At 41.7% G+C, this 25,765-nt stretch overlaps 1 protein-coding gene across 1 annotated transcript in view; it reads right to left on the bottom strand.

Annotated features, from left to right (window-relative positions):
• SH2D4A (SH2 domain containing 4A) overlaps positions 1 to 25,765 on the bottom strand; it is a 64,469-nt gene that overhangs the window by 28,336 nt on the left and 10,368 nt on the right. Inside the window, exons 3-5 of the mRNA XM_030312492.2 lie at positions 19,190 to 19,349; positions 17,632 to 17,803; positions 1,553 to 1,633 (exon numbers count right to left, since the gene is read on the bottom strand). Coding sequence (XP_030168352.1) covers positions 1,553 to 1,633; positions 17,632 to 17,803; positions 19,190 to 19,349 — 413 coding nt within the window. The remainder of the gene's footprint in view (positions 1 to 1,552; positions 1,634 to 17,631; positions 17,804 to 19,189; positions 19,350 to 25,765) is intronic.

Genomic DNA, 25,765 nt, shown 5'->3' with positions numbered 1-25,765 from the left:
TGAGAGGGTGTGAAAACGAATAACTTACATCTTAAAATGTTCGAGAACCACTGATCTAGTCCATTTCCCTTATTTTGGAGACAAGATATTTCAGGCCCAGTCTAAACACTGATGTACCTTAGACCTCAGAACACTTCTTTTTTCCATCTAAACTACTCTCTAGATGATCTCATTTTTCATCGTGGCTTGAAATAACACCAAGATACCAAATTCCTTACAAGGGTCTACATGATTTCTCAGCACTGATCTCTTTGACCATGTCAAGCGAGCTCTTGCCTTTGTGCCTTTATACTTGCTGTTCCCTCTGCTGGGAACATACTTTACCCCAGTCATCCACATGGCCCCTTGCCTCATTCCTTCAGGTCTCCACCAATAGCACCTTTACAGAGTAGCCTTCTCTGACCACCTCTATAAAAAACCAATTCCCACCCTCCCAGCCTTCCTCAGCTCCCTTATCCTGCATCATTTTCCCCCATAGAACTTACGACCATCTGACTTCATAGATGTGTTTGTTGTCTGTCTCCACATCCAGAATATAAGCTTCCTGAGGGTAGGGATTTTATCTATTTTTTCACTGTGTTTCCAAAGCCTGTAACAGTGCCTACCACAGAGGAGAAACTCAACAGAAATTGGTTGAATAAATACACAGACCCTTTGTCTTTCTCGCTATCATTTGAAATGAAGCAATGTAATCTGGGTAGTGTAACTGAAATTTTCCTTTAGATGCTCTGGAATGGCCTATATTATATCAGCAGTATGCACACCAGGACTATACCACAAAAGTTCATGGCTTCTTGAAGTCTCCACAGGAGCTATCTCAGTTCATGCATGTCCCTGCAGACCAGTCAGGGAATTGACCTCTACTAGAGATCTACTAGATCTGCTAGAATCTACTAGAATGTGGGCCTTCACCATGACCCCATCTCAGACCTGTGGTCACTCAGAACCTTCTCTTTACAGCCACCTATCTTATGCTATGTTTTCAAACTTACTGCGGGTCAAATCCTACCATGGTTTCCAACTGCCAGCCTATGCCCCATTTATTGTGAAAAATGTATGATACAATGACAATCTAGCATGATGGAGGAAACAGGCTTGGCCTGTAGGAAGAATCGCACATCTGGGTGGATGTGTGAGAGGTCTGCGTGCCCAAAGGAGCTCCTGGCACAGTGGGCATGGACGACACAAGAGGCTGCTCATCCTGAAGGGACAGGTTCACAGAACCAATGAACACATCAGGAACTTAATCTGAATTCACTATTTCTGCCAAGTTAAATGCTTCATTTATCGCTCTCTGGTGTTGTCTCTGTTTTAGATCTTCCATGAGGAGTTTAGCAGATATTTCTTGGCATCTGTTCTTTCCATGATACTCAAGACTTTTCCAACCTCCAGATATACAGGTAAAGATGAATAGCTATGCTCACAAGCTTTTTAAGACAGATTTCACATTTTGCTGCTTTCATTTCTGCATGAGACTAATATATCCATTTGTGAAACATTAGTGGACATGGCTATGCATTTAGCCCCCTGAAGACAGAATGTAAGTCTTTACCTGGTGAAATCCATATGCCTTCATACGATTGATAGAATCTGCCAACATTTGTTGAATATTTCTTGAGGAACTGGAGAATGACTAAAAATTAAATGAAACATGTTTTTATACCATTTAGAACTACAGTGCAGTTTCAGTAGATAATCTGTTAATGCTTCCCTTGTTTCAATGTTCCCTAACCTGCCCCACTCCCATAGATGTATGTACCAAAGCTTTCCACCACCAAAGTCCCTGAGTCCATAATGACTGAGGCAGTAGGTATGGGAGACCTTAGCCTCCCTACTCAGTAGGGGATTATTGCTCAAGACCCTGGAGCTGGTGTTTTGGTCATGACAAGTGGGTTTCTCTTTTTTGTTCCCAGCTGGCCCCAGGGCCCCAGAATGACTTCTAGACATCACCATTACTCCTTAATTTAAATTATCTTCTTCTCTTAATCCCTGCTCTATGTCATCCCCTGTTTTAGTTCAGACCAGAGAAATGCTTCGTCTCTGCCATTTAACTGCATATGCCTTGCTCCCTGTATAGGACTGGAGGCATGACTAGAATATCAGTTTAGTGCTTGGGAGCCCTGCCCACTTTCTCTGTCTGATCACTCTCCTCCCCTCCCCACCTCTCCCACCCCTGTTACCCAGCCCAGTATCTGGCTTTATGCTGCTCTGGATGGATTTCCCAAGAGGCAACTCCTGCCAATGGGGTTCCCAGATCCATTGCCCAGATTCCCTGGTGTCACTCCTGCCTGCCACATGCCAACTGCTCTGGCATTGTGACTGAGCTGGCATATCACACGGAGTGTCTCTTATGGCCAGGTCAGTTACACAGGCCCCTGTCCCCCGTCCCCGGCCTGATGCAGAGTCTGGGCCAAGTCCCAGTATGAAAAGTCACATGAGCCTCTCACAACCCATATCACCATGATTTATGTGCCCTGTGCCTGAGGACTCACTCCTGAATTTTGGTATCGATCAGAAATTGTCAGTAAATTTTCAGAAAAAGGTTGGTACTGAGATTCAGTGTGGAGCACAAGATACTTTAGGGTCATTACCATGTCATGTAATAAACCAGTGTGACTACCTCAGTTTTATCCCTTATCTCACAGTAGCTACATTGCTTTTCCCAGCTGCCCTAGCAGTTAGGTGTGCCCATGGGAATAAGTTATTTCCAATTTGTGATACCTGGTATTTGCCACTCCTATTCAAGCCCTTAAAACCTCCTTCACGCATTCCTTTCCACTTCCCACTTCCCCCTTCCTTTGGGCTGAAATGGTGATCACAGTCATACTACTACACCTTCAGTCCCTGAGTGACTCTGTGGACCTGGGCCTCCTGAACCAGAACCATTCTTTGAAGTTCTAAGCGAGAAAGATGAACTCCTGTTGTGTTTTGCCTATTGCTTTGTTGGTCTATTTGTTATAAAAGTTTAGTCTATTTTAGTTAATAAAACTGGCCATGGCAATTGGTAGTGGCACTCTTCAAGCCCTCTGTTGAGATTTTTTTTACTAGTCATGGAGAGTGCTATTAATGCTAATTCCACTGAAGGCTACTAGTCATTAAAGGCGCATTATGACCAGGCACTGTGTTAGTAACTTAGTAAGTATTATTTTTATTCCTCAAACACCTATGATGTATGGGCAACACAATACCCAACTATCAGAGGAAGAAACTGAATCTCAGAGGAGTTGTACAGCTTTCTGGCATCATACATCTGGGTAGTGCCAGAGTTTATACTTTTCCCACTATGTCAACATTGCAATGATAGGAAATGAGTTGTAGGTCAAAAGGTTTCTTTATGCTTATTGCTTGGCGAAATAATGACTCCTATAGGTTTCACAATTACTACCTACCATATTCTATCTCATTTTTATTTTAATATTATAAAAGGATACATAATTGCTCTGCATCTAAAACAGAATAGTACAGTAGCCAGTTCCCTATCTGTGAACAGGTTAGAACTGTTCCAACAGATTTTATACATGTCTGTTCAAAAGTCCAACATGACTTTGAAGAACTTGAATTTGTAGTCTCTGAATAAATTTCCACCATAAGGAATGTGAGCTTTAAAAACAGGCCCATTCTCCCTTTATTTAATGATATAAGATCTGTGGGACATCATTTTGCAAAAAGGATCAGTTTCTTCTATGTTGAAAATTAGGAGGGGGGCACCTGGGTAGCTCAGTCAGTAAAGCATCCAACTTTGGCTCAGGTCATGATCTCATGTTTTGTGGGTTTGAGCCCTGTGTCAGGCTATGCATTGACAGTGCGGAGCCTGCCTGGGATTCTCTCTCTGTCCTTCCCCCACTCAGGCTCTCTCTCTCTCTCTCTTTCAAAATAAATAAATAAATTGAAGAAAAAACTTTAAAGAAAAGAAAATTAGGAGACTGGTAACCACCCTCCCTTGTCTGCTCAAGCACTATACTCAGGTTCTAGCTACGGAACCAGCCACTAGTCTGTGGCAGGACCTAGGCAGCCAGCAGAGCTTTGGACTGGGGATTTGTCACCAGCACTCATCCACCCTCAGCCTTTAAGCTTGCAGACTCTCAGTTGTTTCCTGAATTAGCTTCAGGCTAACAGGGCTTGGACAGGTCTCTTCTAACATATATTCTACTTTGTCAAACCTTTTTCCCCCATCACTTGCCAATTACTATCATCTGCATGGCACTTGAAGCACACTGTGTGAGTTATTCTTTGTCCCTTAGATTTGCTCAATTGAATGATTCATCTTCTATGCACATACAGCATTGTTTCCTTACCACTTGCTTTTTTTATTATCTTTTTTCCTATATTATCTATCTACCACCAAGGGCAGACCACCCCAAGATGGACTACATTGGCATGAAGGTAATTTTTGAGTTAAAAGCAATCAAAACCCAGCAGATTCAGGAAAAGCTCGTTACCTTCCCACCTCAACTACTTAAAAGAATTTAGATAGAGGTCTTGCTCTAGGAACAGAGCTGTCACTAGAGATAACTCCATGACACTATGAACTAGGTATAGCAGAGAGAGAGAGGAATCTAGCAGAGCCTGTTTGATCAATGTCCTCTGTGTCTCATTCTTTCTGAGTGGCCCAGAAAACATTTGTTTTTACCAAACATTTACTCTTTTTTATCATCCTGTGAATTGCAGGAAGTCCCAGACCCCTAGAGCCCCTTTCTCCTTAGTTCAGAATGATATATACACCACATTTTGCTTGACTGTCTTCAGAATTTCCACATCTGTGTGGGTTTCTCATACATAGGAAATTAAATTTGATTTTCTCCTGTTAGTCTGTCTCGTGTCACTCTGATTCTTACTCTGGCCAGAAGGACCTCGAAGGGCAGAGGAAATCCTTCCCCGACACCAGCATTTCAACATTCTCACTGCTTTTGCACTTATCAGAAATGATGGGGTTATTAATACTCTTAAGATAATTCAAAATTGGGAGCACCTGGGTGGCTCAGTCGGCTGAGCGTCCAACTTCAGCTCAGGCCATGATCTCACAGTTCCTGAGTTCGAGCCTCACGTCAGGCTTTGTGCTGACAGCTTGGAGCATGGAGCCTGCTTCAGATTCTGTGTCTCCCTCTCTCTCTCTGCCCTCCCCACTCATGGCCTGTCTCTCTCTCTGTCTCCCAAAAATGAATAAATGTTAAAAAACCAAAAAAAGATAATTCAAAACTAAGCACAGACAAATGAGCCAGACAATGAAATGGACCGGAACTGAAGGGATAATGTGACCATCAGCACCATCTGCTGGTGCCATCAGATTTGACATCCTTTCTTTGTCACAAGTTTTAGGTTCTGTTTTCAGTATACCAAAGCTCTGTGTTGGTTCTTGAGTAGAGGAGTCAGAGCATAAATAATTTCAATTAGTTTAACAACCACCCAGTTAATAACTACCTGATACTTCTACTGAAGTACTTCTATATGTCTAAAATATATGGTAAACTCTAAAAACTCTTCACATATACCAAGAACCACATATAAAAATTCTAGTTTTCAAGGTGAACCAAGATTTGCCATTATTCCAAGGTGCTAAAATAATATGAAGAACTAATGAGGACTTGTATAGAATGGGTTCATTCAGATACACTTACCCATTCTACAAATCCATGAAATACAAGTTCAGTATAGTAGACTGAAAACAGTATGATCCAAGGAGATTTCCTTTATTAAAAAACAACCAGATTATTGGCTCAAAAGTGACTATTTATGATGTTAATACCAGATGGAGACAATCTCAGGAATGCTGTTGCCACTCAACATTCCCAGAGTGAAGATGAAGAGGCTTCTTGGAGAAGGTACCATGCCCCTTCTGAAGCTTCCATATGATGCTATGTTCCAGGGAATATACTTTTTAATTATTCCTATTATTAGAAAGACAGGAAAACTACCCATACCTGCATAATTTTTGCTTTCAAAGCACTTTCAAGTCCGATACATCATTTGACCTTCATTATCAATCCTATAAGAGAATCAAAGCAGGTACTGTCCCTTTACAAAAGAGGTAAGGTGACATGTTAATAGGTAGGAAATCAGAGATTGAAACCATGTCCTCTCGATGTCTACAGCTCAGTCTTTCCGCGGGGTGTCCCAGAGAGAATGTGTGCTTGTTCTCATGTATACAAGCCACAGCACCCACTTCCCATTTGCTACATTACAGAGGCTTCTGCAGCTGCTGAAACTCTATGGGCACAGTTAAAGCAATCTTACCTGCTTCATATCCCCTTTATTTAAAAATAAAAACTGCCACAGAATATGACTCCACAAAATAAAGTGAAAACTTGAAAGCCAATGGCATCAGAAGGTAGTAGACTTCCTGCAGACACTGAGTCAGAATGGTCCCTTCTAGTCAGTGCAGGCCCAACCAGATCTGGGAGTGGAGAGCATCTGTATTGACCAAAGGGTAGTGCGTGTGTGTGTGTGTGTGTGTGTGTGTGTTGTGTATACAAATTACTGTTAAATTTAGAAGTATGGCAATTCAAATCTATATAAGCAACTGGATTATCAAAAGATACTGTAGCAACATCTGTATTACATGATTACAAATCATATTTCCCTCAGAGACTATGTGTCCCATGAGAATTATTCTAATTATATTCACTTTTAAAACTGATTTGCGGGGTGCCTGGGTAGCTCAGTCAGTTGTACGACCTACTCTTGATTTTGGCTCAGGTCATGATCTCATAGTTCATGAGATCGAGCTCCACATCAGGCTCCATGCTGACAGTATGGAGCCTCCTTGGGATTCTCTCTCTCTCCCTCTCTCTCTGCCCCTCCCAAACTCATGCATATATGCACATGTCCTCTCTCTCTCTCTCTCTCTCTCTCAAAATAAATAAATAAACATTTAAAAAAGCTGATTTGAAAAACAGTTCGTTCTGTCTTTTAACTTAATACTCACTCTGTTTAAAAGTATGGCTATGCAATTTATTAATTGCAAATAAACCAGAAAACTCCAATAAACATAAGATTTTTTAGCATTTAATTTTTATGGTAAAGATTAATTAACAGGCTAAAACCAAGAGTTTCCTTTTGAAAAAAAATTACTAGATTAAGTGTTTAGCCATCCTGTTCTTACACCTCTTAAATCCATGGTATTCCTTAATGGATAAAAGGTCAGAATAATGAAGGCAAAGACTATGTCAGCTTAATTCACTGATAGCTGAGCCCTCAGCAAACAGAACAGTGACTGGCACTTAGTAGGGTTCAATAAATATTTGGTGCATGAATGAACATACCATAAATTCATGAAGCACTTAATCAATCATTATAAAATATTTAGTCTAGTTTTAATATTAATCAAGAGAGACAATTAAAATTCTCTGAAAGTTGATGGCCCATAACTCACCCATTTTGCGAACCAGGTCATTGGAATAATCATATCATGGTATTTCCAGCCATTTTAAATAAAATTTCCCAACGATAACTATAATATTAAACATTTGAGCATACTGGGATTTAGCTTTTTCCTTCTAAAATAATGAGAGAGGCAGAATAATGAAATTGCTTTCATAAAGTTGTGAAGGAGAATAATATGGGGTAGAGATATCTTTCAAAGTCCAACTAAACTAACAAGATGAAAAACGGGACAATCAATTTTACTGTTGAAAATATGGTACATGGTCCCTGTGGAATGATTTTACTGAAACATGAATTAGGACAACAGAGACCCTAGAGAGTCTTTCCTTACTTTGCTAACAATGTTCCTAGTAAAATCTATGCACACGGACTACTAGATAGCCTGACTTAAAAGTACAGCAGACTCTAATATTGTGTGTAATTTTATGGAACATCTTTAAATAACATATTGTCTGAGTTTATTTTGTCCATATTAGAGCACTGAACTGTATACTGAATGAACATCTGTCCACTTTCATTGTACCTTCCCCCTATAACCCCTCACAGCAATGTGCAAATAGGAGAACTGGCAGGGACATCCTTGGAAAATGTAATAATGCAGAACCAATAGGGGTTGTTAGGGCAAAGCATTTCAGATATGAAAGACTTTCAAAGGCTGCCCTTACATTTTCACTAGGGACACACCTGATATATGTTCCATGAAAAACAAAATGAAGACAAGCAAGGGAAATAAACTAATTATTAAATATAAAGTATAAGGATAAAATAATAAAAGATTGTTAAGAGAGAAAAGAGTCTTAAAAACATGATTGATATGGGAAGTCTTGACATAAGGGAATATAGGAACCTAACTATAATATTTATATCATACATAATACTATACAAAACACTTCAATATATATTGCCTCATTTCTCATATCCAACCCAGTGATAGGCTATATCTACCATTTTTTAAATTTTTTTATTTTTTAAAGTTTAATTATTTTGAGAGAACATGCATGCAAGCGGGGGAGGGGCAGAGAGAGAGAGGGAGAGAGAGAGAATCTCAAGCAGGCTTCTCGCTGTCAGCGCAGAGCATGATGCTGGGCTCAACATGGGGCTCAATCTTATGAACCATGAGATCATGACCTGAGCAGAAATCAAGAGCTGGTTGGTTGACTGAGTACCCCAATGCCCCTATAACATACTGTTTTTAAAGCATAACAGTTTAAATGGCTTCTAAGGCCTAGGATTTTGTAATTCTATCTTCTATAAAATTTTATTCTATAGTCTACCATGAAATTCTACTACGTTACATGGAAACCACTTGGGTAATATATAACTTTCTGATTATGGCTCCACTCTTGAATTAATAAAATGAGCACAACAAACCCCTTGTCTGTTTTTGCCTAGCATACCCAATACTTTGTCTCTCACAAAAATAATATTGCTTCCTGCATGCATACTAGAAGAGAATATACATCAAGGGAAACAGTTACTGGTTTGGGATTATCCATCTTTTTTCTTCACACCTGTTAAAAAGAAAACCATGGGCCCAAAATGGCGTTGCCTAGCTTGAGACCCAAGTCAGTAAACCAAGACTTACTACCTAACATAACTGCAGTTTCACACCCCCAAAAGGTAACCTTAAGCAGTCAGAATGGGAATTTCCTGGTCAGCTCTAGGAATTTTACTGACAGAGCACTCTGTTCCCCTTAGAAGGGTGAGCTTGTCTAAAACAATGGATTCTTTGCTAATAGTTTCCTTTTTCTATTCCCTTTCTACCTTCAAAAACTTTCCTTTTCCAAAACCCTTTAGAGCTCCCTTCTACTTGCTGGATAGGATGTTGCCCAATTCATGAACCAATTAATAAAGTCAGTTGGGTCTTTAAAATTTGCTCAATTAGGGGCACCTGGGTGGCTCACTTGGTTAAGTGTTCAACTTTGGCTCAGGTCTGATCTCAAAGTTCATGAGTGGAGCCTTGCCTCAGGCTCTGTGCTGACAGCTCAGAGCCTAGAGCCCGCTTCAGATTCTGTGTCTCCCTCTCTCTCTGTCCCTCTCCCGCTCACTCGCACACTCTCTCTCAAAAATAAACATTAAAAATTTTTCTCTTAATTTACTCAGTTTTTTGTTATTTAACACATCCATTTCAATCCTCAAAATTCTATCTTGCATTTCAGGAACATATTTTTCCCATTCTATTTACATTGAGGTTCCTTATTATAAGTGTGAACCCAACTCCCATTTAGGGATTGGCAATATGCCTGTCTGCATACAAGAGCCAGGCAATGCCATAATGGTTCCCAAGCCCAGGCACAGGGCATCTACTCTGGGGTAGGGTGCAGACTTCTCCACCCCGCCTACTCACCAAGCTTTAGTACGTCCCCGATTAAATCACCTAAGAAAAACTGTGATCTAGTACTACTGTTCACCCTTTACAAACACACAAGCCACATATAACCAAACTTGGTTGCTCTATAAGTAGCACTTAGAGATGAATAAAGGTCCAAAAAAAAAAAAAAAAAACAAAAACAATTCAGCATATTCTTTTCTATTCTTTAAAGAAGTGGTCTGATCTTAGTATCTTGCTTCTGAATCTCTCCTTTATCAAGGCAAACAACCAAATTCCGGTTTTAGACAACTGCTGGTTTCTGAGAGCAAGTTTAACTTTGGATTGGAAGTGATGTATGGAAGAAGGAAAACCTAAGTGGAAGTCTTTCATTATGTCTGAAAATAGTTTTACAGGTTGTTCCTTCATTGCTATCTGCTAATGGGAACACAAAGCTAGGAGTTAGAATAACACTTAAAAATATAACCACCACGGCTTCAATGTCAAATTAACAATCAAAGTGTACATTTTAGTAGCATGTTTTTTTTACCAGATCTACAGTAAAATGACAGATATAAAAACAGATATCAGAGTCTTGGGACAGTGTGCATGCACATGTGCATATGTGCAAAGTAGGGGTAGAGGGGCAAGAGGTGTTATCTCTAACTCTGTTTCTTTAAAGATATGAAGAGGAAAAATCTGCTCAAGGCTTTTTTTTTTTTTTTTTTTTTTTTTTTGGAATGCTTTGAATCCCAGATGTTTGTGTTCTAATGTTTTTAATCTTTTGTTTTGCAGTAGGGTCTACTCTGAAGGCCATTTCTACAAAAATAACAAATGAGATAAATCTACAAGTGAGCAGATATAGTTTCATTCAAGGTCCCTCTTGGGGGCAAGGACAGTCAGTTCTAGTGATTAATGAATGAGTTCCCCAGCCCCTACAAATTACATATAAACAGAGAAACACAAAGGGGCTTATCTTTGAATTAGCATATTTCTGCCATTCTCCTAACCACACTCACAACGGTTTTGTAGTCTCCCAAATTCTCTTGCACAGAGTGGGGAAAACACTGGCTGTCCACATCCAGGATCCCTAAGAATTTCCACTTAGCTGCGGAGTACTCCAGTTCTCACCTAACTCCCCAGGGAGAGGGAGCCTCACACAGTGCATTATCTGTCATTTTCTCTGGCTCCTATTAACTCCTAGTCAGACTTGTCTTTGCATGGGAATGGCATCTGCTTCCCCACCTGCATATCTCAAAACCTGGCTGGGTGACAGCTAAATGCTGATATGTATCATCACCTCTAGTTCAGCTACAGGCACCCAGTAACACAGTGTCACTGTGATCCACTGAGAACCACAACACTCTCACTAAATACTAAGCAGAACATATTTCTGAGTTTCCCAAGCACTAGGCACCACTGCCAAAATAGGAACAGGGTAGGTATTTTGTAGAGGGCAATAGCTTTTCAGAAAAAGAACCATACATTCAACTCTAATCCAGGCATTACTTCAGCCTCCTCTGCAGAATACACAAACCACTGAGGCTCCTGTGGCCTCCAACTCTCATCTGAAAATGAAAAGGACCAAGGCTGGGCCTGCGATAAAACAGCATCTTATAACTGAAGGATTTCAGGGGACAATTCTTGCTGCTTCCATCAGATGGTATGGGCAAACATCCTCCTGTTGTTAAATTTTCTCAGCTTCTTTTTGTTAAAGAAACTGTGTTGCTAATTTAATCCCTACTTTAGAGGGGCCTTGATTCCTTACAGGATTCTGCCCCAAGTCGCAGAGCTGCCTCTGAAGACTGAAGCCTCCATTCCCAGACTAGAGGTCTCCTGCGTCAGCAGTACGGTTTCACAGTACCTGGTACTGAATCGGGCAGTCTTACTTCTGGCCATTTGTTAAAATGAAAATTTTAATCAACATAAGTATATTCTTTTAAAATTTTTTCATGACTATTTGAGTGTGTAGAAAATTGCTCTGAGACTGGACTCCAAGTTTTCTAAACCCTGAAGTGGGGTCAAACAACTATTGTCAAACCGCCCTCCGCCAGACTTGCTTCTCAGGACTCTACGGGTGAAAACAAATCTTCACCCTTAGAATTGGGGCAAATCTTCATGATTTCTACAAGAGAGCTCCTTGGATGGCTCCATCTGCTAATGAATATATAAAATAAATCATTGTTGGGGCACCTGGGTGGCTCAGTCAGTTGAGCATCTGACTCAGGTCATGATCCCAGGGTCATAGGATCAAGCCTACATTAGGCTCTGCACCGAGCATGAAGCCTGTTTTAAGATTCTCTCTCTCTCTCCTTCTGCCCCTCACATGCACTCTCTTCAAATAAAAAACTAAATAAAATAAATTTTTTAAATAATTAAAAATAAAGTAAATCGTTGTTATATTGGTATAAACGATCGAAATGCAGACCTATACATTGGGCTGTTTAGTGTTCTGGTCCCATGGAGGGAAGGGTACAACTCTCTACACATCTCTACATTTCACAATCTCTTCTACATTGTGAGAAGATTAGCTATTTCCCAGGAGGGCCAGAAGATAAGAGTTTTGAGTCTCAGGCAGAGGGCTGTGGAGAAAAGCTCAGAATAGGATTGCCAATTGACTGAGAAGGATAAAACTTGTACCTCAATTCCAGAAATGAGACTGGATTAGCCTCAGCCTTGTACTACTGGGCTTGAACCTCACATCTTTGCCTAAATTCTGCTTGAATCTGAAAGTCCAGACCCCATGGTGAGGCTCATCCATTAAAACTGTATGGAAACCATCCTTAACATCTGTAGTGATACAAAAAATATTCTATTTCAGGTCATGCTTACGGGTGTTGTTTAGGACCATGAATGTTTAGAGGTGGAAGAACTTATGAGGAATCATCTCACCAAACATTCCATCTCCACAAGCTAACTCCTATGGCCAACAGTCTAAATAAACATGTAAGGGATTCTTCCTAAAGCTTCCAGATAAGAACCCATGTCAGCCAAAACCTTGATTTCTGCCTTTTGAGACCCTCAACAAAGGACCTAACCAAGCCATGTTGGATTCTGACCACAAGAGCTGTCATATAACAAACAGGTATTATTTTAAGCCATTTGGTTTACAGTAATTTACTATGGCAGCAATAGAAAATGAACACAAAAAAAGCCTGATTCCTCTTCCATAATATGGCCTATCAGCACCTCAAATGCACCTTCCAAGTCCCAGCCAAAGTACTTTATCCCAATCAGGCTGCCCTCCTCCCTGTATCCCCACAAATGATGCTTTCCATTTTCTCACCACAGACATTCTGCATATCCCCATGACATCAGGCCTACCCCCATCTCTGCCTTCTACAAACCAGTCAAGCCCTGACCTTCTACCCAGCTGGAAGTTGATTATGTCCTTCCTTAGTACTAAGTGCTTCTAATCTTTCCTCTAATTCCTGAAGGATGAAGACCTTGTCCTGTGCCTTTGTGGCTCCATAATATCCATCAGTACATGTATTGGACCCTTGGTAAGTATTCGTTAAGAAAAACACTGATTCAATCAATCCAGCCAAATCATGCAAGGTCTTCACCCATGCAGCCTGCACAAAGGACACTCTTACAGCAGGGGCAAGGTTTAGAGTATGTCTAGTTCAAACAACCCCTTGGATTTGTACTGGGATTTGAAAATTTTCAAGAATTCCCAATTATTTCATGTAATTTTCACACACAAAAAAACATGAGATAAACAAGGCAGGTTATTTTTAATCCCCAGTTTTTATAGTTGAGAAAACAGAGGCTCCAAAAGATTGGGAGATTTGCCTAGCCAGCAAATTTGCCTAGTGATAAACCCTGCCCCACAGACTCGATGTTGTCACAGTGTAGGGCAGAGATGCCACTCTGAAAATCTGAGAAACAGCTGAGAGAGAAGCAAGCATGTAGAGAAGTGAGCTCTGGAAAACACCACTGCCATCAATTAGACTGTCGCAGGGTTTCCGGGCAGTTTGATTTAACTGTGTTTGTTTCTCTACTACTTCCTCAGTCCTTCCTCTTCCTCTTTCTCCATGTTTTCTTATAGAAAAAGATTTTCTGTTTAATTTTAAAGCTGACAACATGTGGGTCTAAAGCATTCCTGCTTTAGGGGAAAAACACCAAAAACTCTAATCCCAACAGCATGATCATTACCATGACACAGATGTGAATACCTTCCCTGGGGCATGATGGGATAGCTGGAGCTCTAGCCCTGAGTTAGAGGACCTGGTTTATGGCCCCAGCCCTACCTCTAATCAGGCTTTGTGTAGACCACTGCCCTCGGTTCATCCACTCAGAGAAGAACCTGTTTCATACCTACGTTTGTTGTGAGGATGGAGTGAAATAGCGAATCTAAGTCTTTTGACAGCTGTACAAGCTGCACACATTTTAAATGTCAGATTCCTCACCTCAACCACTAACACCCTAATTACTAGTACTAAGGAAAATCTGCCTGTTTTGCCAAAGACTATCCTAGGCAACCAGCGATGATCTTAGGATGCACTATTTTCTTCCATTGAAACTGGCTGTGGCATTTGTGTAGGCTGATTTCATCTTATTCAAAATATTACTGGGTAAACAGGGAGGATAATGAAGGAATGAGTGTGGAAGTTAGCCCAATTCCTACAGAGGACTTGGGTCCCTGATGACATGTTCACCTTGACCCTTTCATAAGATAATCAAAGCAGAGTTGAAAAACTCTGGCTGATACAAATGCAGAAATACAGTCTAATCTAATGCCTCAGTACAAATGTAAGGGGTCACTATTAACCAAAAGAACTACTTCCTGTAAGTATATGACTCTATACAAGAGCTTCTACAGTGCTGAATGCACATCAATATGTAGGTTGAATTTAACTTTCTCCCACTCTCCACAGCCCTCCAGAGAGTTTAGATAAGAGCAGTAAGAGGTGCTTTCAGATTAGGTCCGGAGTTCTCTGATGATGAGATGTCCCATGGAAATGTATTACAAATCTAACAAGGCCATTTTACTTTAGTAAATCTATAATTGGTTTTCCTTGAATACTGTTTATAATTCTAGAAGACTGACTGCTCTTTAAACCTGTCCATGATTATTCAGATAAGCTTCATGATCACTAACTTCAATAAAATTTGCTTGATAATTTTTCTTTTTATAATACATTTTAGGCTGTGTGTAGATGATGAAAGTTTACAGACATGACAATATCCTTCTAGATATTATAGTTAAAATAAATTATGGATGAAATGTGGAAATCTTAACTGTGCAAACCTGAATTGCATTTTGGAAACATATTGGATGACTCCCAAAGCTCTAGCCTTGGTTTCCCACCAGAGTTCTTGTCTGAAGGAGCAGATCTGGGGAAGATGATGAATTCTGTTTTAAATACATTGTGATGAGGATTAAAGTAGATAAATAAAAACAAGAGCTTTCTGTGATTTAGCGGCAAACCACTTAATTTCTTTGAGCATTAGTCTCTTCATCTGTACAAAAGAAATAGTTGCATTGTCTACCTCACAGGAGTATTGTGAAATGAAATGACTACATGAGAGAAAGCTTTGCAAACTCCAAGTCAAATTATATATCCTTTATTATTATGTATAAAATCAACTTCTATCTATTGCTACTGCCTCAAGTGGCATGTGAAAATCCTTGATATCTCTAAACTAGACTCTTCTTCTCTTTAAAACCAGCTTCTCCTCCACATGTTTGTGTTTATGCTGATAAAACCTCTGTCATCTCAGGCATCTGATGTTAGAAACTTGGGTTGTGTTAGAAAGCTTGCCCCTTCCCCACCTACTCAGATCCATGAATGAGCCCTTCAAAATATAAAATTTCAAAAATCTTTGACACTATTCAATTGTTCTTGAAAAAGGGGTCAAAACATAAAGTTGTCTCAGAGACCCTGTCCTGCCTGGCCTTGCTCACCCTGTCACTCAGTCATATGTTCTTCTGTGTCCCTTCTGCACTCCAGCCACACAGCCTTCTTTGGTTTCTCCAAAGCGCCCCCCCCCCTTCCCCCAGCTAGGCAGCCTTCATCCATGCTGTCCCTTAGCTGGAACCACCAGCCCCAGCCATCCTCAGTCATCATCTCCAGCTCCATGTCCTCTGCAAAGCCACCCTGCACTTCCTGCTACTGCTCAAGTTCTAGTGTAATGGGGGTGCACAGAAACATATCCTTTTCTTGGGATCACTTATTATCTTTTGAAAGGATGTGTTACATGAAGTCTCTCTGCTTCCTCAACTATAAAGTTCACTCAGCAGTACATTCATTCAACTTCATTCTGAAGTTCAGCAGTGATTCTGTTCTTACTCCTACATTGTAAACTCAAGGCCTAGCACATAATGGGTACTTTTTAAAAGAATGAGTAAATCAGTCAATCTTGAGATCTTCTCTCACTGTGTGTTTGTGTGTGTGTGTATGCATGTGTGTGTGTGTGTGTGTGTTACATATGTGTGTGTATAAAATAACAGCCATGGTATTTATTTTAACTTCTATTTTAATCTTTTGTCCTACTTTTGAAAATGTTTTTTCTAGGACAGTATTGTAATTCAATCACAAAGGTAAGCATGCTTACTTAATGCTCTTGAAGGAGGTTTTTTTTGTTGTTGCTATTGTTGTTCTTCATTTTAGGGGTGCTAGAAAGGGAATATGCTGTTTGGAGGTAGATTGGTATTAAATGTGAAGTGCAAAGCAGGCCTGGAAGAGCTTGAATGTTTCACTGTAGATGTGAGGAGAGGACCCAGGGATGACCCTGGGATATAAACCCAATTTTAGAATTTTATACCCCTAAATATTTTGAGCCTCATATTTATAGGCGTTTTTAAAGTTTCTTCACCTTCCTCATATTAATAAGACAATCAAGCACAAGAGTTAAGGAATGACCTAGGGGTCCTGCAGACCTCTGTTTGAATCCCGGTTCAGTCTTATCAACTATGAGACCTCGGGCAGATTGAATAGCCATATCTAACCTCAGTTTCCTCACCTGTAAAATGGACAAATACAGAAACAGTTCCCAGGTCATAATGTCATTCTGAGGATTAAATGAGATGCTCAGCAAGCAGTGTGCTTTGCCACCATGTGGCACCCAGCAGAGGGGATCTGTCATGAGTGACAGCTCAAAGAGGTCAAGAACACACAAAACTAGTGTCCTAGAGCTGGGGACCTGATCAGAAGTCAAACAATTGTAGATCCCTTGTTAATCCTCAGTTTAATTAAATTCCTGGCAGAAGAAGGTACTTCATAATATCATTTTGTTGTTCTTCCAAACTATAACCTAAGTAGCAAATGATGTCTGAGCTTTTTGAACCAACTGAGACACAAGAGAATTCAGAACAATTCTGATTATAAAATTCTGTTGAGGAAATAGCAGTCCCCACAGTCACAAGCAGAACCCGGGAAGCCAGTGAGGCACTGAGGTGTAGTCCTCAACCAAAAGGGGAAGACTTGATAGAGAATAATCTACATCACAAATGTGCCAGCGTTCTAGGACTGGAATCAGTCAGCCACAGCCTGTATGCCAGACCTGGCGCTGTTAGGTAAGTAAGGTTTTACTGGAACAGAGCCACATCTATTATATTATGTACAGTTGTGATGGAGACCGTACGGTCCACAAGCCTCAAGTATCTACCATCTGGCCCTTCACACACAAAAAGTTGCCAATCCCCGTTATAGAAGACATATAATAGGGAAAAAATAAACCCCCAAAATACCTTAAAATGCAAAATTTTATTCCTAGAGTTCCTTCTTCACAACTTCAGTCCATGAAAAAGGGGTGCTTTACCTTTGTTGTGAAATAGCAGGAGAGTCAAATTGAACATCAGGGCCTTCCAGTTGGGAGGGATTTTTCCCAGAAAAGTCTGAGAGCCTGATGTTCAACTACATTCATCTCAGTGGCCCCAATATCTTTCACTTCCCTGGTTATGAAATTCTGCATGTTTACAGATATGAAAGACTCACTGGAATTTTCTCTTCTTCAAGGGGTGGTGCCAGTCTAGAGCCTTTCCCCAGCTCCTCCTCTTCCGCTGCTTTCTTACAGATATTCTGAGACTCCAGGGTATCTGGTGCTTGCAGATCATAGTACTGTGATCTCGTTTTCAAGCTATTGGCAAATTCTTTGGACTGAGTCTTTCTGAAGAGAAACAAATGTGGAATTATCAAAAACACTCTCCAACATGGATAGCTTTTCCAAAGCAGATGCCTACATTCAAATTATGTGAAAAACAGTAATAGATACCATTTACCGAGTGAATAGGCTGAGCCCTTTGCTAGTATTTTAAAGACATTAACTTAATCCTCATAACAGCCCTCAAGAAAGGGGTTGTTATCCTTGCTTAACTCAAAAAGGCTCAAAATAATTATTTTATTTATCCAAGGCTACATAGTGGCACAGGCAGGATTTGAACCCGGGTCTGCCCAATTCCTGTTCAGAAGCTAAACTGCTAGAGCACACTGCCTTCCTCTGATAAGCAGCAAATAATTAGTTTATCTCTGCATGCTCATTTATACGTTAGTTACAGGACTGTGGGTAGCATCACCAGCCCTTGGGAACTGAACTGAGGTCCGTATGTCTGCTTCTATCTCATCAAGGGATAACAGGCTTCACAGAAGTCACCCTGGGCACCCTGCAGAGGGGATCAATCATCTGCCTCACTGCTACCACTCAAGTTACCTTCCTAGATCTCCAGCTGATCATGTCCCTTCCTGATTCAAAAACTGCCACCATCCACAGGATAAGGTCCAAAGTCCTAAATCTGGCTTTCAAAGCACTTTAGCACATGGCCCTGTCTCCCGCTATTTGCCCACATATACCCCAAACACTCAGAAGAACTCATCATCACCCAAAGAACCTTACATATTCAAGACTAAGGATCTTGATTATGCCTTCTGCCTGCAGTCTCCTTCCTGACATTCTGCACTGAAAAACTCTATTTATCTTTTAAGGTTCAATTCAGATTTCACCTCTTTTGTGGGTAGGAATCATAGGTCCAGTTAATGCTTTGTTAATAACTTACTTATAGCACATATCACAACCTGTATCAGCTGAAGTTAGTGGTGCACCTGTTTCTCCTCCTAGACTGGAAGCTCCTTGTTCATTTTTGAATCCCCACCACCTAGCACAGGCCCTAAAAGGCCTGCTTACTCAGCTACCTATATCTAAGCAATCTTGTTTGAAGTCCTGGAGCTTGAACTGTCACTGCATTTCTTATTTCTATTCCTGATGCTCAGCTGTGTCAGCCTTTGGTGCTCCAGCATGGTTCTAGTGAAGCCAGTGATTCCTGGGGAAACCACATCCAGATCAAACCCGGGGTGACAAGCAAGGAAATGAAACAGCTGATTTGATCACATTGTGGGAATAAAGGGAACCACCAAAAGTCTAAAGAAACTTGCCCGACAGATCTAAAGTTACTCTTGTGACTCTGCCCACCCCACTCTCCCTCCAGCTACTGTGAAGAAGAGGCATCTTTGCATGACTGTATAATCTGGCCAGCCTCTCACTGGTTTGTAGATCTCATACCTGAGCTCTTCCGCTTCCTGCTCTGCTTTCAGCTGGGCCCTCTCAGCAATAATTTCATTACAGAGAACATCGTAGGGTTTATCTAGATGGTGTTCACCCATCACCCAGACCCAGACTTCCTTATCGGCTCCCAGTTTCCAATGAACAGATTTGCCATTCTCTGCAAGTAAAACAAAATTTAGATTGGACAAATATCTTTAGTCATGGCTTATTATGTTTGCCATCATTAAAGTATTGCGTCTTCAGGAAAAAAGCTATTGGATGAGACAAAGTGCTTCCAATCTGCTCAGGAACCAGCAGCATTCCCAGGGAGCAATGGAGGTGGTAGCAGTGGATGGCGGCTGTAGCAGAATATGGGAATATGGTTTTTGAATGTGCCCATTTAATAAGTAAAGAAGGTGATATGGGAAGAAGCCATGTATTATTTACATTACCTTCAGGGGAACAGAGCTAACATCAGATATCAGAACCTCTCAAGTCTGAGAGTCTCCTGGAACCCCAGAATGACACAGCTGCTCCAAGGTTTGGTATTTTCATTTTAGAATCAGTCTGGCTTTAATTGAACTCTTAGCCCTGCCACTTCCTAGCTGTGTGCCTTGGACAAATTATTTAGTCTCTCTAAGCCTCAATTTCCTCATCTGCAAAATGGGGGTAGAAGCACCTAGGACACAGGATTGCTGTGGGGAGCAGGCAGGCTAGATATGCCACGTATTCCCCCTAGTGCCCAACACATAGCAGGAGTTCACGAGAGGTCAAGTGATCTGGTCACCCTCCTATTGTTTATTTACGTGGCTGCTCAGAGATTCACACCAGCTTGTGAGAAGATAACACTACCGGTAGTGTGATACTTGGTGAAGCTACTTAAATAACACTTGTTTACAATAGGTCGCAGGGGTTGTATTACATTCTAGTTCCCGTACTCCTGAGATGCAGCCACACAGGTCACGCTCCCTGAAACCTAGGGAAAGTGAAGCACACCTGGCAGAGGCCAAGAGGTGCAGTCCCTAAATCTAAAAGCTCCAGAGCAGACCTACCCAGCGCCATTATGGGCCATGTTATGGGTCAAGATCCCTGTGCCCCAAGGACCCTAAACTGGCCAGTGGTGTTGAGCATGGGTAGTAGGGCACCTGATGGAACAAAGGCCAGGCCATGCTTATAGGTTAGAAACCCACACTGGGATTGTGTCTCGTCTCTGTACATTATGTGAAGGTTTCCAGTTAAAGTATCTGCTGTCCAATGAATTGTTGATCTACTTCCTACTGTTTCCCAGGATACATTGAAAAAGTGGGCTATTCAAACAGAGATATGTTTTTATTTTGGCACTTTCTACCCTTCTGAGTGCAATGGAGACATTCTACAGTATAATAAAATTCTAAATAGGATACTGGGGTGGAGGGGAGGGGAGACAGAATCTTCACTATAAAAGGAGTCAAATGTATCATTTAGGAGGAAGCTGACTTTGCACTGTTTTCACAAGTGGAGAAACAGTGAAAGTGGCAGATAGGTCTGAAGGGAAGATCAATCCCAAGTGGGCCTTCATGGGGATGGGCCCTGGCCAGCTCTGGCTCTGTGTGAGGAAATGCCAAATGGTTCAGTAACTTTAGAAAGCTGTCATACCTCATGAAATTCGCTTTATTAGGCTCTCTTGGGGCAACTAATAACATTTTTTACTATGTCCATCTCTCAACATTCACCTAAATAATTGCCAATATTTTTGACAGCAGGAGACAGATGCCCTGAGAGGAGTGTGGCAGAGGGCCAGGGGAGGCAGACAGGAAGGACCCAGGGATTCCAGCAGCTATGCTCAGGACAGCGGGACACATTCCCCGAGAGCACCCTCCATGGGCTGCAGGCAGAACTCTTATGGGAAGAAGGTGTTGCCCTGCAGGGCTGGGTGGGGGACAGATCCCAGAACTGCCTGTGGGCACATGAAGGTGCTTAGAACTATAAGTAGAGAAGGCAGCTAGAGGAGAGGGTGAGAGCCCTGAAATTTTAGAAGCAAGGCAGTGGCGAGAGCATGGTGACAGTAAAGAGATTGCAGCTTGGAGGCAAGAAAAAAGAGAATTGTCAGATTTAGCCAGATGCCAAAAGAGGGCTCTTGACAGAATGGCACTGACAATAATATCTGTTCTGAGTCCCCCACCCTCAGGAGCTCTTAAATGTTGAGCTCCTGAGAGCAGAGACTGGAGGGGCTTCAAGGGCTTCCCCACGACTCCCTAAAACCTTAGGGGAGAATGGAGAAGATTCTAGTAAAACCAATGTTAGCTCTGATACCCTCAGTTTTTGTTTTTGTTTTTTTATAAATGTTTATTCATTTTTGAGAGAGAAAGAGAGAACACACGCATGTGAGCGGGAGAGGGGCAGAGAGAAAAGTGGACAGAGGATCCTAAGCAGGCTCTGTGCTGACAGCAGGGAACCCCATGTGGGGCTCAAACTTAAGAACTGTGAGAACTCATGAATGTGAGATCGTGACCTGAGCTGAAGTTGGACACTCAACTGAATAATCCACCCAGGCACCCCTGATACCCTCAGTCTTACACCAAGATGCAGGAAGACTATTAAGGACTCTGTTTAGTGTATTTTACAAAAACTTATTGAGTTTCTAAGTCTGAGCACAATGCAGATGAGCTAAATGCTGCAGGGGACACAGGGAAAACACAGATGTGGCCATTTGTCCTGCAATTCACCTAAAGTCTGAGAGAAACAGCAAGGCATTAGGTTACTTATTTAATGCATTTTATTGCATATCTACTATGTGCCAGGCACTTAGGTAAATATGTGTAAACACTTATGAACAAGACAGACCAACCCCTGCCCTCAGGGAACTTAGATTCTAGTTGGAGACAGAAGTTGAACATTTAATTATAAAAGTAATACAACTTGGGGAAGGGGTTGTGAAAGGATGCTATGGAAATGCTTCAAAAGAGGAACTGATCTGTTTGAAGGACCAGGGGAACATACATTATAACCACAAGAGACTTTAAGTCTGGTGAAGATTCACAGGATGGAGAAATTGCTTTGGAAACACACAGAAGTAAAAAGAAGTTCTGTGAATTGAGTTTTGGTGGATGAACATGGAACTTAGAGAGTAGGGTGTAAGTTTGGTGACTTCCACAAAGATAGTGCGATGGAAGATCAGAGAAGGAAATCAGTGAAGAGCTATCGGGAATCAGTGTCTCAGTGAGAGCTCAAAAGAGTTTTAGATATCACCTGGTCACGGGCTGAGGATCATGCAGGGGGCCAGTGGGCCACGTGGCATGACTCCCAGACACCTGGCTAAATGATTTAAACTTAGGCCCTGTAGTGCATAAAGCCAGAAAGTGGTAGTAAAGTCCCAATGTTTCTACCAACTGTTTATGTGACCATGTATATGTTATTCTACCTCTCTGAGCCTGAGTTCCCTCCCTGATAAAACAGAGGTAGTAAGTCAGACCTCACAGGCCTGTCACATGATAAAGGCTCAAAAATATTAGTTCCATGTTCTTGATTAAGTGATCAACAAAGAGTCCATGACATTCTCTGTGCAGGTGGTGCTAAGGTCAGAGAAATGACTTAGGAAATGTAATAACACGTAGGGTAGATCAGGGTAGTGGAGGTGGGTGGTTCAGTGGGTTAGTGGGGACAGAATGGAGGAGCAATGAGGTACCAGGAGGCAGGTACTCAGGGCCTGAATGAGAGAAAGTCAGTAATTTTACAGGTGGCTGAAAAGGAAGGACTCAAAGATGACGCCAACATTTTGAGACTTACTATCTGGGAGTATAGGGGAGTAATAAGCGGAAACAGTGACAGCAAGAAAATAAATTTGTTTAAAAATAAATAAATTTGTTTGAGGAGTCAGGTAATGAGCTATTTTGGAAATGTAGAATAAATTATTTTTATCTTTACTAACAATCTACATGGAGAGCATCAGTAGATATCTGAACTATGGCACTGGAGTTCAGAAATGCTACCGAGACTGATAGTGTGAATTTGAAAGTTACTTTATAGCTGACCCCACTGAAGCCACTGGCATAGAAGAATCTGCAAAAGGCATGAAGCCTAGTGAGAACCTTGGAAAAGCATGTGCTCCATTTGGGAGGCAAAAGGGAAGAAAAAGAGCATTCTGATTAAAAGAGAAAAAAAAAAGGACTTCTGATTCCTAAATAATGACATAATATAGAAGGAGCCTAGGGAGAAATGCACGGCCATACAGCCAAGAGAGGAAAAGGGAGCCAGTGCTCTGTGCCATGGAGACACAGAAAGGGGGATGGAGACCCTGGAGGGAGGGCAGTCTCAGGCAGTGTCTGACCTCAGAGTGTATTTTTAGGGAGACAGGCTGGGGACAGGCTACAAAAACAGGACAAAAAGGCTGGGAAAAGGTGGAGGCTGGCAGTAACTATGTGCTCTGAGGAAGTAAAAGAGGATTCAGTTCTCTGTTCAACAAATACTTCCTGAGCATCTGCTATGTTCCAGGCACTGTGACAGAAAGGGCAGCTTAGGAGCATGGATGGTTGAAAGATTTCTTTCAATAGAAGAAACTCAGGGTTTAGGGAAGGGAGAAAGTAAGGATGCCACGGAGCAGGCCAGGGGAAGGAGGGCTAGAGGAGCGTGCAGAGAACAGGTAAAGAAAAAAATGTTGACAAGAAGAGGACAAGAGCGCCTGTCTGCTAGGAGCTGAAAACTGATCCACACAGACCCACATTTCTGTCCCCAGTGGACTTCCTTAAGACAGAGGTATAAACTTAAGAGATCCTAATGAGGCAGGCCCTACATCTTGTTATAATTTAATGCTATCCATGCATTCTGGACTTTCTGTCTACTTCACCTTGAAATTATATGCACTGTTTTGTCAGAGGACAGTGAGAAAGGGACCTTTTCATAGCACTTCCTTTTAATTGTAAGGTTTATTCCCAGTCTTTGAATCATGTTTGTACCCTGCAGTGCTCTTCATGCCTGCTATCTTAGGGATTCTCAAGAACTTCTAAAACCAACTTTTCTAGAACAGTGGATTAGTCCTGCTTAGGACTGCACCACAATGAACTGTTGTGCAGAGACTCTCATCCATACCTCATTCACCATATAAAGTCTCTAACTAGGCAATGTTGTAAAATACCACGTAAAAATGGAGTGACACATGCCCTTGGCAAGGAAATGGCCAGGCTTATTCCAGGCCTACATTAGTGCGTGACACTGCTCACATCATCATTGTGTCTGACTTCTCCCTACGTGGCGGGCCCAGCAGAAATGCAGGAGGGAGAGACTGTAGGTGTCAGTGTGGATCATCTCAGGTTCAAGTCAATGCAATGCTCAGGGCTCTCCCTGAACTAAGACTATGCTTCAGAGGGTCAGCAACTGGTTTCTAGCCCAACTAGATCTAACTCAGAAGGTCAACCATAGTAACAGGAGAGGGCAGAGATGGAGGAGAGAATTATATACCCTGTCCCTACAAAAAGAAGACCAAACTGAGTGAATAGAAGCCAGAGCATCAACATCAGGAGCCTCCTAACAAATTTACATATTGAACACAATGGGAGTATCATCAGGGCTGAGGTTATTAAACTATTGATATACTTCCCTAAACTCCCAACCTCTCAGTATCTCCCACCACTCTGGCCTCTCCTCTAGGACAGCCCACTCCTACATCCAGTATCAAAAGACTAGTGCCAGGCCAATGGGCACTTGAGTACTATGGCCATGTCCCTTCTAATTGATGCCCATGCCATGACTGCCATTAAATATTTAGAGTATCACCCAAGGCTATTAATGACCCCATTTTACAATGAGGAAATTAGGGTCATGGAGGGTATTTAACTTGCCCAAGGTAACAGACCTAGTGAAATTGGAACCAGAATTCAAGACCAGCCGGTGAGGTTGCAAAACCTGTGATTAAGGCGGCCTCATAATGCACCCTCCAAACCTGAAACATTTCTTTTTCTTTTTTTTTTCTTTTTTTTAGAGAGAGAGAGAGAGAGAGAGAGAGAGAGATCACATGAGTGGGGAGACGGTTGGGGGACAGAACGGGGGAGAGGGAGAGGGCGGGAAGAGGGAGGGAGAGAGAAGAGAGAAGAGAAAGAGAAAAAGAGAGAAAGAGAATCTTAATCAGGCTCCATGTTCAGTGCAGAGCTTGATACAGGGTTCGATGTGGGGCTCGATCCCATGACCCTAGGACCATGACCTGAGTCAAAATCAAGAGTCAAAATCAAGAGTCAGACCAACTGAGCCACCCAGGCACCCCCAACCTGAAACACTTCTGAGAGCAAAAGAGAAAACCACCAAAAGGGATGCTAGGACAATGAATGTAGACAGGGCTCTGATGGTCAAGCTGGGGTGTGGGGTCACCTTCACATTCCCTCCTGGCCCTGAAGAGCAGGACAAGGCAGGAGAAAGCAAGATCTAGCCCCATGTGCATGCAGAGTCCTATAGGGACTTCCTGAAATCGCTCACGACCATTGCTTTCCCCATTGTATGCTAGACTTGTCAAACTGGGTTAATAATCCTATAATTACTAACACTAAAGTTCATCTTTAAAACTTTAATAAATTTTTATGTTTATTTTAGAAACAAAAGGACAGAAAAGAAGCTGGAGAAACTGCATGG

Source organism: Lynx canadensis, chromosome B1 (genome assembly GCF_007474595.2).
Source record: "Lynx canadensis isolate LIC74 chromosome B1, mLynCan4.pri.v2, whole genome shotgun sequence".
Taxonomy (NCBI): domain Eukaryota; kingdom Metazoa; phylum Chordata; class Mammalia; order Carnivora; family Felidae; genus Lynx; species Lynx canadensis.
Note: the sequence above shows the minus strand (reverse complement) of the source record. Positions and strands in the feature narration are given on the sequence as shown.